General features: G+C 40.9%; 1 protein-coding gene across 2 annotated transcripts; it reads left to right on the forward strand.

Annotated features, from left to right (window-relative positions):
* Positions 1-815: 815 nt before the first annotated feature.
* On the forward strand, positions 816-15,793 carry Wasf1 (WASP family member 1). Of its 2 annotated transcripts, none has more exons than XM_038340087.1 (8): positions 816-948; positions 4,505-4,639; positions 8,481-8,634; positions 9,724-9,841; positions 10,955-11,127; positions 12,215-12,394; positions 13,549-14,177; positions 15,252-15,793. In XM_038340087.1, exons 1-8 carry the CDS (start codon positions 816-818, stop codon positions 15,407-15,409), a joined length of 1,680 nt encoding a protein of 559 aa, XP_038196015.1. In that variant the 3' UTR covers positions 15,410-15,793. The 2 variants fall into 2 exon arrangements, with proteins under 2 accessions (XP_038196015.1, XP_038196016.1); XM_038340088.1 differs by having other exon boundaries at positions 10,958-11,127.
* Positions 15,794-16,335: the final 542 nt, after the last annotated feature.

A 16,335-nucleotide genomic window follows, 5' to 3' on the forward strand; every position in this document is an offset into this window, starting at 1 on the left:
ATTATCATCTTTTGTGTTGTTTGCTGCTCCTCTGCCTTTGTCAGCTCCCCTTTTCCGACACCATTTCGTAAAACTTTGTGTGTGTTTAAGATGGCAGGCAAGAAGGCATGGTTAAAAGCTTTGCTGTCCATGAGTGAACAATATTCACAGCACAACAAACTGACTTCGGTTGCTCACACTGATCACGATGCATCTCGTAGTGACTGATTTGTAACCCAGACTCTGACTAATGATGCTTGAGTTTATACATTCATAGTTAATATTCTCTGGTCAGTGAAATATAAACCACGGTATCGGGAGACGCGATGTTTGACTAGCCCTCGCATGCTAAATTTATGCACCACATAGGAATCAGCCAAGGGGGGGACACGCTGTGATTCAAAGAAGCCGAACTTTAATTAAGATTTGATAGGTTTGATGAGATTTCAGGTGGTGAGCCGTTGAGCACAGCTGCAGTATGTAGAAATATAAACTTGGTGTTACGTTCTCAGCTTTTTTAGACTTCCTTAGCAAGGGCCTTACACCAGTTACGTAGTAGTACAAATGGTAAATAACAGTGGCATGGATTCCCGAGGAGGGGGCGTTGATCTGAATATGTAAAAGGATGCTGTGTGTGTGTGTGTGTTCGTTCTAATAATTGCAGAGAAATAGTTAACAGATGAGTTTGGTGTCTTCGGGTCAGGTGACCTGTTACGTTGTCTTCATACCATGTATAACTTCATTCTTAAATGTGTCACTCGGTTGCTTGCAGCTAAATCATACAGATTTCTCTTTCTGTTTCTCACAGGTGAGCTGGTACAGCGGTTGGTCTCAAGATGCCACTAGTGAAAAGAAACATTGACCCTCGGCACTTGTGCCATACAGCGCTGCCCAGGGGCATTAAGAACGAGCTGGAATGTGTAACCAACATCTCCCTGGCAAATATAATTAGACAACTGAGTAGCCTAAGTAAGCATTTATATCAGTTTCAGTATTGCAGACCAGAATTTGCTTTAGACTTACCGTGTTAAGAAAACGTACTTGTGTAGGAAGGATGTTTCATATGAAGATCTTAACGTTGCTGTGAGAATTTAGTCACTATGTAAAGTCAAGAGTTTTAATGGTAATTTCTTCTTCCTATTAACAGAATCTCTCAAACCAGTATCACATGGTGATTAGAATTATTGAAAGTGGGTTGAAAATGTGATTTGATGGGCGGGATAGACTTTGCTTGGTTGTTGCTTCTGTTTCCTATTTCTGGAGCGTTCAGCTGTTTATGTTTTGGGACTTTAGAATCTCTTTTAAAACATATTTTGCTTTCGAGGCCAGCCTGGTCTACAAGAGCTAGTTCCAGGACAGGCACTAGAAACTACAGGGAAACCCTGTCTCAAAAATAAATAAATAAATAAATAAATAAATAAATAAATAAATAAATAAAATATATTTTGCTAGCGTAAGAAAATATTTTCGTATTATCAGAGGTATAGAGAGCAAGGTAAGGCTGTCACTAGCGATAGGATTAGGCCAGTATTGTGAGTTTTGTGTTAGGGACGTCAGAAAGTGGGACCAAGAGTCTAAACCATGGCGTGATGTGAAATCTGCGAGAGAACTCGGCTTCTGGCAGGCAGACAAACACACAGTAACTAAAATAGCTCTTGACAATTCTGATTTTCCATTTTACGCCACTGATATCGCAAAAACTGCTTGTGAACACAGCAGTGACCATAAATTATAGTATTCCATGTGGTTTAGGGACATCCCCTGGCTTCTCAACAGAAGTGCATCTCTATTCCAATAAACAGTGTATATTTTCCTATTAGAAAATAATTATGCTTTGTAATAGATAATTAATGAAAATTTAAAATTCACTTTCTATAAACTTGTTCTCTGTTTGCTGTCTCTTAGCCTTTGCAGTTCTAATCACCTAAACGGTGTCTTGCTCTCCTTCCTGTGGTTCAGTATAAACAGTCTGTCCATACTCCTGAGTTGAGCTAATAAAGTCTAGTTTTTGCTCTCACATGTAAATAACAGAGTGTATTATTTCTTTTCCTGATGCTATAACAAAATACTTGAATTTGGATACCTATAAAGAAAAGATATATTTAGGTCAAACCTTTTACAGTTGAAAGTTAAGTTTGAGCAGCCTTATGCTCGGCCTCTGGTAAGGGTGTACTTGGTTGGGTCCGAATATGATGGAGAAACGGAAGGTACCAGCTGGCTGAAGAAGAGGTCGTTAACATGGGGTATTTACCTTAACCTGCTCTCTTAGAGCTAATTCAGCCTGTGAGGACAGTATTAGAGCCTTCTGTCTCCAGTTTGTAGTGTTCCAGCACCTCGCTGCCACTGCACCAAAGGCCAGACCTTCAGCACATAAACGTCCAGGGAGCCGTCTGTCTAAACCACAGACTCTAGGTAGATAATAGGCCAGAAAGTAGGAGAGGGACTGGGTGGGCTGGATTTGTAAGACAAAGTAGACAGACATTGGAAGGTTAAGTTGAATGCTCCCTTTAATGTTAAAGATTTGTGGCTGTTGTCCCAAAATAACATCTCATTTAGTTGAAGAATCTCAAATATGTATAGACACCATTCTGAGTAGAAGGAACAGGCATATAATTCACGTTCAAATGAACTGTAGATTGCAGGAACTGTCTTTAAAAAGCAATCATTGGTGGGTTATGATTTAAAGAGGCCTCCTAATTAAAGTATGGATTGAAATGGGTCGTTAAAGAATGAAATATTTTGAGAAGGAAAAGACTAGAGGCAAAAACCCTGTGTTCGTGGGGAGAGTTGAAGTGACCTGACATTGGTGACTGGGGGCAGAGTCCAGGTTATGCTTAGTTTCCTAGATGATGACATCGCAGAGAGCAGTGGTCTAATTCAAGCAGAGCTGGACTTCATGATGACACCTCAGCTTCACAGCAAATCTGTCACCTTTAGGAGCGGAAGGGACGTAGCTACAAGATGTGAGGAATATAGAGAGTGGATGGGACACCATCAGCCAGTGTTAGGCATTTCAGCTTCAGGGGGGAGTGTCATGGACTCTTTAAAACCGTTGAAAAGCTATGGATCCTTTCTCCAGGAAAATGTGAATGTATCTGTTGTAGTTAGGTTTTCTGTTGCTCTGGTAAAACACCATGGTCATACGCAACTTTGGGGAAGAAAGGGTTCATTGCAACCCGCAACTCTAGTGTCACACTCCCCCCATCACTCAAGGAAGGGAGCTGGAGGCAGGAATCGATGCAGAGCCCCTAGAAGAATTGCTCTCTTTGCTTGCCGAGCCCACGTTCTTAGAGCACCCAGGACCACCAAGCCCACGGGTGGCACCGCCCACAGTGTGGCCCTCCCCTATTGATCATCAGTCAAGAAAATGCCCTACAGGCCAATCTGGTGGGCGTTTTGAGGCTCCCTCTTTCCAAATGACTAGCTTATGTCCAGCTAACATGAAACTGGCCAGCATTTCATTCAAAAACCTGCTTCTAATTTCAGGCGTGTAATCTATGAAAGTTCCTGGTTTTAAACTGATGACTTTCAGAGATGAAGTAGTAAGTCACATCTCTGTGTCCCTAACATTTACATTTCTATCCCATTTGTGATGCTTCTCTCACCTGCTGGCATGCTATCTGGGGACACCTTGAGCACTGTCCTACCCCCACAGTTAGACGCCTTTCTCACGTCTAGGCTCTTAACCAATGCTGTGGAATCTTACTTGTGCTAGGTTACTGCCATGCATCTTGGTGCCTGTGTCGTCTTGCCTTAAAACTTCTTTGGAGATAGATTTTTTTAATTTATCTTTTATATTTATTTATACTTATGTACTTATAAATATAACTAATATGTAATTACATATAATATATTTTATTATTCCTATTTGACAGTTGAGGAAATTGATACCAGTGCCTCACTGTAAATGAAGGAAAGATTTGAGCCTACTCTGCATTTTAAATTGCTTTTCATATTTGTTTAAATATCATCCTCTGTTTAAAATTTGTGAACTTCAGAGGATTTCTGGTTATCATTTGGCCTCCAGTTTTTGGCAATAATATATATGACTAGGAAAGTTAAAGAATTTCAGCTTTTTGCTGATTTTTAAAAGAAATTATTTATAATAAGAGAAGATAACATGCCTCTCCAAAGTGTTGCTTCTGTGTTTCCTAAGACAGCCTTGTATTCTGCCTTTGGCTTGAAATCCCACTCTAGCAGAGTAGTCTGTATATTTATGCTGATTATGGAGTGAAAACATACCTTATTTTTATATATTTTTGCATAATAGTCTTCCCTAACCCTCATCTGGAAGTTAAGTGTGAAGCGTATAAAGTCTTGCTATTTTAGAGGCAGGTCACCAAGCAGGATGTGTTTTTCCCAGCCCCGCCCCCTCATCGCTGAGCAGCCTTAGGGTAGGGTTAAAGGTGTGAGGCAGCTCCTGATAAAAGCCCTGTGTGACAGGGCAGCACTTTTAACTGCTAAGCTGCTTGTTGTGATTGAGATCACAGTTTGTTACATTGCGGTGTGTTTCATATTTGCTTAGGTAAGTATGCGGAAGACATATTTGGAGAATTGTTCAATGAAGCACATAGTTTTTCCTTCAGAGTTAACTCACTGCAAGAGCGCGTGGACCGCCTGTCTGTCAGTGTCACACAGCTGGACCCTAAAGAAGAAGAATGTGAGTCTGCTCTTGTGCATTTTCCTCTACATTGTATTCAAACGGGAGATGGATGTGTGTTTATGAACAGTATTAAGTGTGAATCTATTAGAGTCTACCCCTAACCTTCGCTGTCGTGCTGTCAGTGACTTCCATTTCTACTTAAAAAAAAAAAAAAAAAAAAAACAAAAAAAAACCTTTTTTGGGTATACTATTTATCTCTTAATTTCTGACATGAAGATATTTTGATCAGACTTTCTTAAGTTCTTTCTCCCTTATTTTTTGTGTGCGTTTTGTCTGAGAAACTAAAATGACTTGAAAAGTATCTGAAATCTTTTTTTAATTATTACTTGGTTTTGTTTTTTGAGGAGGGGTTTCTCTGTGTAGCTTTGGAGCCAGTCCTGGGCTAGCTCTGCAGACCAGGCTGGCCTTGAGCTCACAGAGATCCACCTGCCTCTGCCCCTAAGGGCTGGGATTAAAGTGTGGCCACCCACCACCCAGCAAAAAGCTTCTGAAATCTAAAGGTTTAGACTGTCTGCTGTAAATGAACATTCCCCAAACTACTCTATGCCAAGAATAAAATGGTTATATAAGGTTTATTTAAAACACACACACACACACACACACATCGCTATTTAGTATGGTAGAAATTTTAGTGGTTAAAAACACACTTTATGCTTCTGTAGATACCTTGCATGTTAATTTTTAAAATGCCTTAAAACACTGAAAATTCACAAGTTGCTTTGCTGGTGGTGGTGGCGGTTGTGGTTGTGCACTCACTTTGTAGACCAGGCTGGCCTTGAACTCAGAGCTCCTCCTGCCTCTGTCTCTTGTGTGCTGGGTTTTAAAGGTGTGTGCCACCACTGCACAGATTGCTCTTTCTTTAATCCATAAAAAGAAATGAAACAGAGAATATAATTTTCATTTATATACTGTAGAGAGTTATGTGAATTTTTCATAATATACTCATCAAACTTTTTGCTGAACAACATTTTTAGTGTCGATTCAAGTTATATATCTAAATTTAAACATTGGAAACATTAAATATTTTTAAAGCAAAGAGTAGAATGTTAGGATGAATATCTTGAGCAACTCCTTTTGACATAATGTAATGAGTATTTACTACTCTTAACGTACATCATTCATTAAGATCGAGACACAGTTCAGCATATTTAACCAGGTTCTATAGCTGCAGCCAGTTTTGGGCCATTTTTAGCTTCCACAAAGAGGCCCCGTTCTCCATCTTCCCCGCGCTGCCTGTGTCTCATCACTAATCTCCTGCATCCGTGGCTTCTCCTGTTCTGGGCATGTCATGTGAGTGAATGGCATAGTAAGTGGTCTCCTGTGACCAGCGTCTTCCGCTTGTTCTTAGATCTGTTTGTATTCCGCTGAGGACAAACGACACTGAGCTTAGAGCCCTGCGTGTGTATTTTCTTGGAGAAATGTCCATTTCTTTGCCCCTCTTTGTTTTCCTTCAACCTCTCGTTTTAAAATCGGATGATCGTTTTATTGTGAAGTTATACGAATGTTCCTATGTTCTTGGTCCAGAGTCTCTGTCCCATGTGTGTTTTGCATGTAGGTTGTCTTTCTTAGAGCTTTCTTTTGAAGTATATTTGGTACATTAACCGCATATCATGAAATTCTTGAAATATATCTAATTGTTATTGTAGAGAAATTCATTATAACCATACATACTTTCAATATAATTTATATCAACATTTTCTTTTTAACATTTTGTTACAGATGTATGTCATGTAATAATTCCTGTATAAATCCCGTTTTCATGTGTAGCAAAAATTAGCATTTAATTTCAAAATGCTATATTTAAGTATAGTACTTGTTGGTTTTTCTTCCCTGACAGTTTGTTGCATGTATTATTGCATTCTGGTTGCTCTCATGCCGTTAAATGTCAATAAATATCTGAACACCATCATTAAGTAGAAGTACCAATGCCAGTATATGACTGAAGGTATGAGCATGGCAGGATTATACATGGCTTCCTTTATTTTTTTCTGTAGCTCCTTTAAAATATGTGAAGCATGGAGACTAATTCCAAATCTAAAAGCTGAACACTTAACTGTTTTGAATGTGAATAATTGGAATTGTTTTGTGGAGATTTGTGATTCAATCTGGGCTTTGAAATTCAATGGGAATTCAAAGAAAATAACATTATGAACATACAATTAAACTACAGAGTATGATAAAAAAGTATTTTCAATTATCTTTAAGTGGTAGCAACCATGAAACTGCCAAGTAATTAAGAAAACGTCTAAAAAGTTGTAAAAATGAATGCAATTATATTTAATCCAATTTTGTTTACAAACACATTGAGCTGACATACTTACTGTGTCTATAACACTGTTGAGGTAGCATAAGATATTGCCAGTGGAAGGGACGTTGTCCCAACAGTGCGTTCGTCAGTACGATGTGACGGAAAGAGTTGGAGGTAGGAAGGGACTTGCTGTTGTGTGTGCTTTTTATATCCCTTACCAGAATGGCTTTGGGTGTTTGCCATCAGTCTCTGTTTGGTCCCTAGTTAGAATTGATAAATTGAGAGAGGGAGGGAGCAGCAGCAATCGATCCATGTCCCTTGCCCTGCCTGGAAACAGTGTGCGGATTGTGGGAAGTTAGCCTTGAAACCAGATCTGTCCTGTTTCTGTTCTGGTGGGCTGCTTAGCCTCATTAGTTGAGCCTGTTGTGTGTTTTCTAGCTTTGGCTGTTTGTATTTAAAGATGGAAAAGCAATTTTGGGTTCACTGAAATGGCAAGGTTGACTGAAATGAATTGGTGGAAGCCTCCATCCCACACAGGATTTGCTCTCTGATGACAGGAGGGGGAAGCTTCTTTCCCCTGTCTCTCTAAATTGTATTCTGATGTTTATGAATGCGTCTGTCACAAACTGGGACTGTGGACTTGTTGAAAACACAGTCCCTCTGTGACCACAGACCGCTGCTGTACAGATCCAGATGTTCTTAGATTTTATTTGTAAGAAATGATACAGTATTTTTAGGAATGATAGTGGTAAATTGTGATTGCTTACTGGCATTGCTGTGGTATACAGCATTTGTATACTCACGGTCACACATATTCCATATATAGGATATCTTCATCTTTTGTTTCTTGTTTTGTGATAGAATCTTACTTTATAAACTACACTGTCTTGGAACTTGGGGCAAATCTCCTGCCTTCACCTACCAAGTGCTGGGAGCTATTATACTGCAATATTTTGGTGCATGCTTTATTTTAATATGCTTGACAGTACAAAAACAAATGAAATTAGCTTTAAATCATCATGTATGTGATTGTGCTGTACCAATTACTGGAGACACTAAGGTACAAGAAAGTCTTTAAGTCTTCCAAAAATTTATGCTTAGGTAGAAATCATTATAGTATAAATAAAAAGACTAAAGTCAAACTAATATAGGTGACACACATGTGATATTATACATAGCAAGAAGTCAACACCATTCAACCTGGACTGTCACTAGGTATTAGTTCCTTCAGGTGCTTCTGACCGTAAGCTAATGAGGAATAGAACGGATGGGAAAGATGACAGAGAAAAGGAAAGAGTATAAGTTGGGTGAGGGTGGGCAGGAATGGCCAGCAAAGAAAAAGAAATACTGGAAATTTATCATTAGGACTCTCTGAGCTTGAGAAACCAAAAGTTGTGTCCAAATTCACCTAGAAGATCAGGCAGAGAAAGCTATGGTTAAATATAATAATAGAATATTTAGACTGACTCCTGACTGATGATGTCACTAAAGGCACACAACCTTTTGTGGCATACTAGCTTTGAAATAAATATGAAGTATTCAGCTGAGTAGTCTTAGGAAAATAAAATGCATTTGTGATTTTTGTTTTAGTATCTTTGCAAGATATCACGATGAGAAAAGCTTTCCGAAGTTCTACAATTCAAGATCAGCAGCTTTTCGACCGCAAGACTTTGCCCATCCCACTGCAGGAGACGTACGATGTCTGTGAGCAGCCTCCACCGCTCAACATCCTCACTCCTTACAGGTCAGTAGAATCAGCCAGAAACCCCACCGTCTCTCTCCTACTTAGATTTAAATGCTGGATTCACACAGTTTTAATCTCACTTGGTTCTAGTCAACAGAATGGCCTCCCTCCCTACCTGTTACTTTCAGAAAACCTTTATTTACTCTTCAGATGAGCTTCTCAGGCTCTGACATACAAAAGTCAGGACCTGTTCAAGTCATTATTATGAAGAGCCACTAGCAAAGTGATTCCCGTGGAATTGTGTCAGTAAAGTTGCCATTGTCTTTCTCATTTTACTTTTAATATTAGGAAAAAGAAGCTAAAAATTCCACAGTACTCATAACCATGCTGGTTGCATTCTTTGTTCTTGATATGTATATCTATCTTCACTTTCTGTATCTGTTTAATGCTTTCCACCCTGTACTCCGGTGAAGTCCGCAATTAGTGTTTCTTGGGAATTCTCTCACCGGATTTTTTTCACTCAGCAGTTTGAGATGTACAACACGTTTTGAGAAAATGACATTCGAGTTGTCATTTGAAGCCGGTTCAGTAGGCAGGTTGACAGATACAAGTGAGTGCTGATGTCGAACTGAAAACTGAGAAACAGCTTTTGGGTTTAGTAAGATGCTAACTTCGTTAGAACACCGGTGGACACGGGCAGAGGGCTCTGTTCTAAGCGATGCTCCTGCTTTCCAGACTTAGCTTTCCGGCAGAACCATTTCTAATTATTAATTATTTCTCAAAGGACTTAGGAGTCTCTCACTCAGCAAGGGTGACCTTGCTGTTCCACAGCAAGGCTTTAAACTACAGTCTCAGCTCTGGAAAGCTCTGCTCTTTCCTCTTCCATGCTTTCGTTTCTGATTTATTTATAAAAATGCAGTGCTCTGTTTTGGCAATGGTTGTTCATTTTGAGACACGATCTCCGTGTGCAAGTCAGAGTAGCCTTGAACTCGTCACCCTATTGCCTTGAGTGTCAACACATCTGCACCTGCTGTATGTCACAGCGCTGGATAATGGGCGTGGTGTGAGGGGCAGCACGTTTCTGTGATAAATTTGCCTGATTGTCTTCTCTCTCACCTAACACACGGTGTTGGACATATTGTATTTCAGGGACGATGGGAAGGAAGGGCTGAAGTTTTATACCAATCCTTCGTATTTCTTTGATCTGTGGAAAGAAAAGATGTTGCAAGATACAGAGGATAAGAGGAAGGAAAAGAGAAAACAGAAGGTATTAAAGAGATTCAAAAGCTTGCGTTATGTTTATGTATTCGTGTGTTGCTGCACGTGGGAAACCCGGTTGGTTAACCCACACTTTGACGGTCTTGTTTCGTTGGGCCCATGCCATAAAGTCCTTCACCTCACAGGTCACAAAGGAATATTGTGTAGATGTGAGTAAAGGCGGGAAGCCAAGCCAACACTTTCTGCAACACCATGTGTCCTAGCTGTTTTCAACAGGTTGTTGAATCCTCGCTAAATTCCTTTGCCAGGCTGTTGTGCTGCCATCTTCCACTTTCTGGTAAAATTTTCCTGAATCTGCCTTATTTCCTGCTAATGACTTTTAAAGTGATGGAAGGAAGGAACAAGTTGTATTTTGGCACAGTGGAGGCACAGGCTGTCTTCATTATGCCTTTGTTTATCTCTGCTTTCCTCAGTCCCTGTAATACTCTCTTGTTAGATTCCTCTGTGCTGGACAGTGCCCTTGTGTTCGAGCTGGAGTTTGCAGTCCGGTGACTGGCAAGCTAAAGTGCTCCTGAACACAGGTTTTGTTTGCTAAGCACAAGGGTTGTGAATCGTTGTTTGAAGTAGAATTCCTTAGACGGCCGTGCTTATCTTCTTCACAGTGTGCCCCGTCTTACACCTGACAGGCTTCATCATACATGTTACCTGCTTTGTCCCTTTGGGCGTTTGATACTTGTTGTACCTTCTCCTATGCTGTCTCCCCTGATTGTAATTTTTGTCCACTTCCCATACAGATAATTTAGTGTCTTAGTTATTTGACCAGGAGTTGATAGTTCTGTCGTCCATGGTAAACTTTGACCCTTGTTAATAGTAGGTATGGGAGTAAAGGTTAGGGACTTGTCTGCACCCAGAGGATTTTCTGCCTTAAGTCTAGGCACACCATTTAGTATCTGATCCCTCGGTTTGAAATTGAGTTGTAAAACCGTGGTGAGAAACTGGGCGTACAGCGAAATCTGGTCAGTGAATGGCTCTAGGTTTGCTGTATCGTGTTGGCATTGCCTTTTTCAGCATTGACCTTAGGATTTCATCTTGACTACTATAACCCCTTTTTTAAGTGTTTAGCATTTCACCACTTGGCTTTGTGTCATTACTTCTGTTATAGCAGAAAAATCTAGATCGTCCTCATGAACCTGAAAAAGTGCCAAGAGCTCCTCATGACAGGCGGAGAGAATGGCAGAAGCTGGCCCAGGGTCCAGAGCTGGCTGAAGATGATGCTGATCTCTTACACAAGCATATTGAGGTTGCGAATGGCCCAGCCTCTCATTTTGAAACAAGGTTTCTTTTATTTTGTTTCTGAATGAATGCTAAACATTGGATTTACTTATAATATCTCTCTGTATGTCTAAGTCTTGGCTCCCAAGCTGTGGAGTTGGAAGAAGGCCCTGTTGTAATAGAAGTATTTTCAACCCTAACCACTGAACCTGCTGAAACCCAACCCCCTTCAGCAGGTTCTTTCCACATTTGGACTTCGTGTTGCCATTTATAGAAAGAAATGTTTAAAGTAGATAGTTTTATGATTTGTTTTAGCTTTTATCTGAAGACTTCCTCCCAATATTTCAGGTAGACTGTGTTGAGTGCCATAGCAAAGCGTGTCTGGAATATTTCTGAAATAGTGATTTATCGCATATGAAACTGGAGATAAGAAGAGCTTCAATTCTGTTTGTCCCAAGTCCCCGAATTCAGATACATCAGGGATTTCAGACAGAATTGCTACCTTTTTTTACAGACATGTGCACCAGGTCCTGTTCCTTTCTCAGTGGCCAGGGGTCCTATCTAAGTGACTTGCTAGCATAACATACTGCTTTCAAGTTTCTGTCGGAATTTATATATGTATTATCATTCTCATTTTATTAGAAATGAGCAACACATGGACAGTATTAGAGGCATAACAAATATTAGCTATATTACTAAAAGAAACTGAAAGAAAGGAAATTAAACAAACAAAAATCTGTAGGTACACATTTCTGCTCAGTTAAACATAGGCATTTGTCTGGCTTGTTTACCAGCGTAAGTGGACTAATTTGTGACACACTCTGCACATCTGTTAATCCAGTTTTGTTCCCAGAATGCACTGCAGTTGGTAAATACAGATCTTTGGTTGCCCAGCTAAGATTTTATCTAAATCTCATGTTGCTGAATGCTAGAACCAGAGAAAATTATTTGTTCACAAAACCTTTGGAAGCCAGTAGTTTAAGAAAATCAATGTCCAAGTGGTAATAAATTCCAGTTTTTATATTTTACTTGTCAATCATTGGTTAAAAGTAATTTACAGAAATAAACTACTGGCACTCCAAAGAATAACCATTCACGTAACATTTCATTTCTCTAGTAGAGACACTGTTCTTACGTCTCTTTCTTTAAGGCCACAGACATACGTGGATCATATGGACGGATCTTACTCACTTTCTGCCTTGCCGTTCAGCCAGATGAGTGAACTTCTGACCAGAGCAGAGGAAAGGGTCTTAGTCAGACCCCATGAGCCACCTCCGCCTCCACCAATGCATGGGGCAGGAGATGCAAAGCCCATACCCACCTGTATCAGGTATGCGGGACAACCCCTTAATACTTTATCCTGGGGAACCAGTGGCCCTTTTTCTTCAATGGATCAATGGTAAACATTTCGGGCTTTCTGGACAAGTAGCCTCTGTCACAAGAGCTCGAGTCTGCTATCACTGTGTGGAGGCAGCCAGAGACTGTCTATGAATGACTGCTTGAAACAAAACTTGGTTTATAAACAAGGTGCCTTTGGCATAGAAAATGTGTTTGCTTTCCTCTGATGAGAACAGGTTCATTCTCCTAGAGACATTTAGCTAATTGCTGTAAAGATTTGTGTTTTCATGTACTTGCAGCTTTGTTAACTAGCGTTATCTTACGCAGTTTATTAAGAAAGAACGAATTTTTACGTCATAAAGGTCTAAAATATGGAGGCCAAAGATGTTAGTTTGATATTAAGAAAAATATTTTAGTAACTTCAGAGAGAATAGGCAGTTTCTTATAGCAGTATTTCAGTAAAGCTATTTTGAACTTTAATGTGGTCAGTTAGACACTTGACATTTTTAACATGGGAATATTAAAGAAGTTTTCTAATCGAAATAGAGCCCAGCTTTACCATTTACCATTAGTTTAAAATAGAACAGACCACAAAAGCCTCGTATCACTGACTTATTTGGTATACCAGCCTCAGGAAGAAAAGGGACTGGAAATTTCCTTTTGTGGGTTTTAATGAGCTGGCATTAACTTCAGTGAAATGACGTACAATGAGCCTTAGCAGATTCCGTACAAACGCGCCTTCATCACAGTAGCCTGTATTGCCGTAAGTAAGCGTGCAGACACCGAGTGTGGAAGGGTTGCATCATTGTAGACCCACAGCGCTGTCACAGTGCAGCGTCGGACACTACTTACTAAGGCATAAAATTTCCGAGTGGATGTGAAAGTCGCATACAGTGTTGAGGTGTTCAGAAAGTTGGATTATTATAAACCAAAACTCCATTTCTCTGATACACTGTGTACATTCTTGTACACTTTTAGCTCTCACTTTTTAGAAATAGTGTAAATAGTGTAAAATTTCTATAGGGACGTGTAAATGGGCCTGTTGGTGGAGCTGCTGGTGTTCATTCACATTCATTCACAGTTCCTACAGCTGTTTTCCTTTTAGTTTCCTGCTCAGTAACTTTGAGGATCTCTTTATCATTTCAGCTCGGCCACAGGTTTGATAGAGAATCGCCCCCAGTCACCAGCTGCAGGCAGAACACCCGTGTTTGTGAGCCCCACTCCCCCACCTCCTCCACCACCTCTTCCATCCGCCTTGTCAACTTCTTCCTTGAGAGCTTCGATGACTTCAACTCCTCCCCCACCAGTCCCTCCCCCACCTCCACCTCCAGCCACCGCTCTGCCAGCCCCAGCAGTGCCCCCACCGCCAGCTCCTCTGCAGATCGCCCCTGGCGTTCTTCACCCAGCTCCTCCTCCCATTGCTCCTCCTCTAGTCCAGCCTTCTCCACCAGTAGCTAGAGCTGCCCCAGTATGTGAGACTGTACCGGTTCATCCACTCCCACAAGGCGAAGGGCAGGGGCTGCCTCCACCCCCACCACCGCCTCCTCTGCCACCACCTGGCATTCGGCCTTCATCACCCGTCACCGTTGCAGCTCTTGCTCATCCTCCCTCTGGGCTACATCCAACTCCATCGACTGCCCCAGGTCCCCATGTTCCATTAATGCCCCCGTCTCCTCCATCACAAGTTATACCTGCTTCTGAGCCAAAGCGCCATCCATCCACCCTGCCTGTGATCAGTGACGCGAGGAGCGTGCTGCTGGAAGCAATACGGAAAGGTAATCTCCTCAGAGCCCTGGAAAGCACTGTCACGGTAACATTGGAAATCTTCCGAATGCCTAGGACAATGTTGTGTTCCTTGTTTATACACTTTTAGGTGGCCGTGTTTTTGTACAAATGGCATTTAAGAAGCAGAACTTCCATATTTTAAGTGACTTTCAGGAAAAATAAAACATATTTAATCATTTCACTCTGATACTTGGTAAGGTTTCTTAAGATGAATGAGAAATAGAAAGCAGTGGAGTTGGGAATGTGGTTTGGTTGGCAGAGGGCTTGCCTAGCGTGCACAGAGCCCTTGGCCCTAGTGCCACACAAACACAGTGGCCTACACTTGTACTCCAGCCCTGGGGAGCTAGAGGCGTGAGGAGCGTCAGAAGTTCGAGGTGATTCTTGGCTGTGGCTAGTCCCGTGCCAGCCTGGGCTACATGAGACTGTCTGAAAAAGAAAGAAGAAGAAACTTACAGCATTGGGCTTCTGTGATATAGAAATTTTAATAAAAATTCCCCTTCTGTATATTATTAACTTCCTTAAAATATTTTCAGTGCAGAAGTTTTTTTATTTGGGGTGTAATTGATATCTGTTATGCCAGATAACCTCTAAAGGATTAAGGTTCTTCACTTAGAAGCAAGAAAGATCATGTTTATTCATTTGTTAATTCGGCATTTCCTAAGCGGGAATCAAGACTATAGAGAATGATAGCGCCTTTCCTTCAAGTGCAGGGGACAGTGAGGCCTCAGAAGACATAGTCAGCAGGTGGTTAGATGTGTGTCATCTGGTTACAGATGAGTGTGAAGTACGACAGATACCCCCCGGGAACAGCTGGGGTGTCCCTCCCCCCCGGGAACAGCTGGGGGTTACCCCAGGGAATAGCTGGGGGTTCAGGACCTGATTTACAGGTGCTCATGTAACAGACTTAAAACTCCAATCCAGTTCCTTCAGATTTCATTTTCAGTGGAGTTGGCTTTTGATTTCCCCATTAGTGTTCCTCACACGCCTTTAGTTTTAATCCCTGAGGATTGTGTCCAGTTTTCGCATTCTAATTTTAAACGATTGGTTCGGCTTTGCTGTATCAGGTATTCAGCTACGAAAAGTCGAAGAGCAGCGTGAGCAGGAAGCTAAGCATGAGCGAATTGAAAATGACGTGGCCACCATCCTGTCTCGCCGTATCGCTGTGGAGTACAGCGACTCGGAAGACGACTCGGAGTTCGACGAAGTAGACTGGCTGGAGTAAGAAGGTCGCCTTGCTGCGATTGCGGGACTGAATGCACATGTCCTTTGTGGCGCTTGTTCTTTGAAAATGTTTGGTCATCCTAGTGTTTTGCTTCCTCTTCCTCACAATGAATAACCCTCTTCCTCCATAACTTTTGATTTCTATGAAAAGTATTAGCATATATTTCAAACTAAATATTTTACAGTGGCTTATCTTCTTTCCCGCCCCCCCCCCTGGAAAAATATAATTTGGTTCAATAAACCACTAAGTATTAAGCATGGGCAGCCGTTGTTAGAGTAGCAGATTCAGTTTTTGATATACCTTAATTGTGCACTTTGTGATTTGTTTTTTAAATTTAAAGAAAGCACCTGAGGAGGGAACCTCGAGGGCAGCTGTGTCTGTTAATGAGCCTTATTCCGTTTCCTGATGTTTTCAGTGAAGAAACACTGCCTCGATTATACGGATACACAGAAAGAACATTTAGCTTGTAGTGTTGAATTCTCTTAAGGAATGGTTAATTTTTTTGTTATCATTTTATTGTTTTAAATACTTGCCTTATTTGAACGTTTAGCAGAACCCCTTTCCCACTTATATATTGTGTGGTACAGTTTTGCTTGCCTATAGAAGTTTAAATTTTTTCCATGTGAAATACTCAGAATAAGCATACGTGTAACTTACATAATGTGAGAATAACAATCTGATGTAATAAATGGTTCATTTTAAAGGTTCCCAGTGTCGCTCTTTGAATGCACCTGTTGATAAGGCTGCTTCTAAATGCATAGGGGGTGTACAAAAGAGTTTGCGGAACAACTTCAGCTGTGTACGTCCTCTGGGTTTTTTAAAATATAACTTGTCTCTTACGCAAGGGAACTTGTATGCCATGCTTTTCTGAAGTTAGACAGTTATATTTCAGCGCATTATTACCTTAACATTCCTACTGCTGTTGG

This window comes from Arvicola amphibius, chromosome 8 (genome assembly GCF_903992535.2).
Source record: "Arvicola amphibius chromosome 8, mArvAmp1.2, whole genome shotgun sequence".
NCBI classification, from domain to species: domain Eukaryota; kingdom Metazoa; phylum Chordata; class Mammalia; order Rodentia; family Cricetidae; genus Arvicola; species Arvicola amphibius.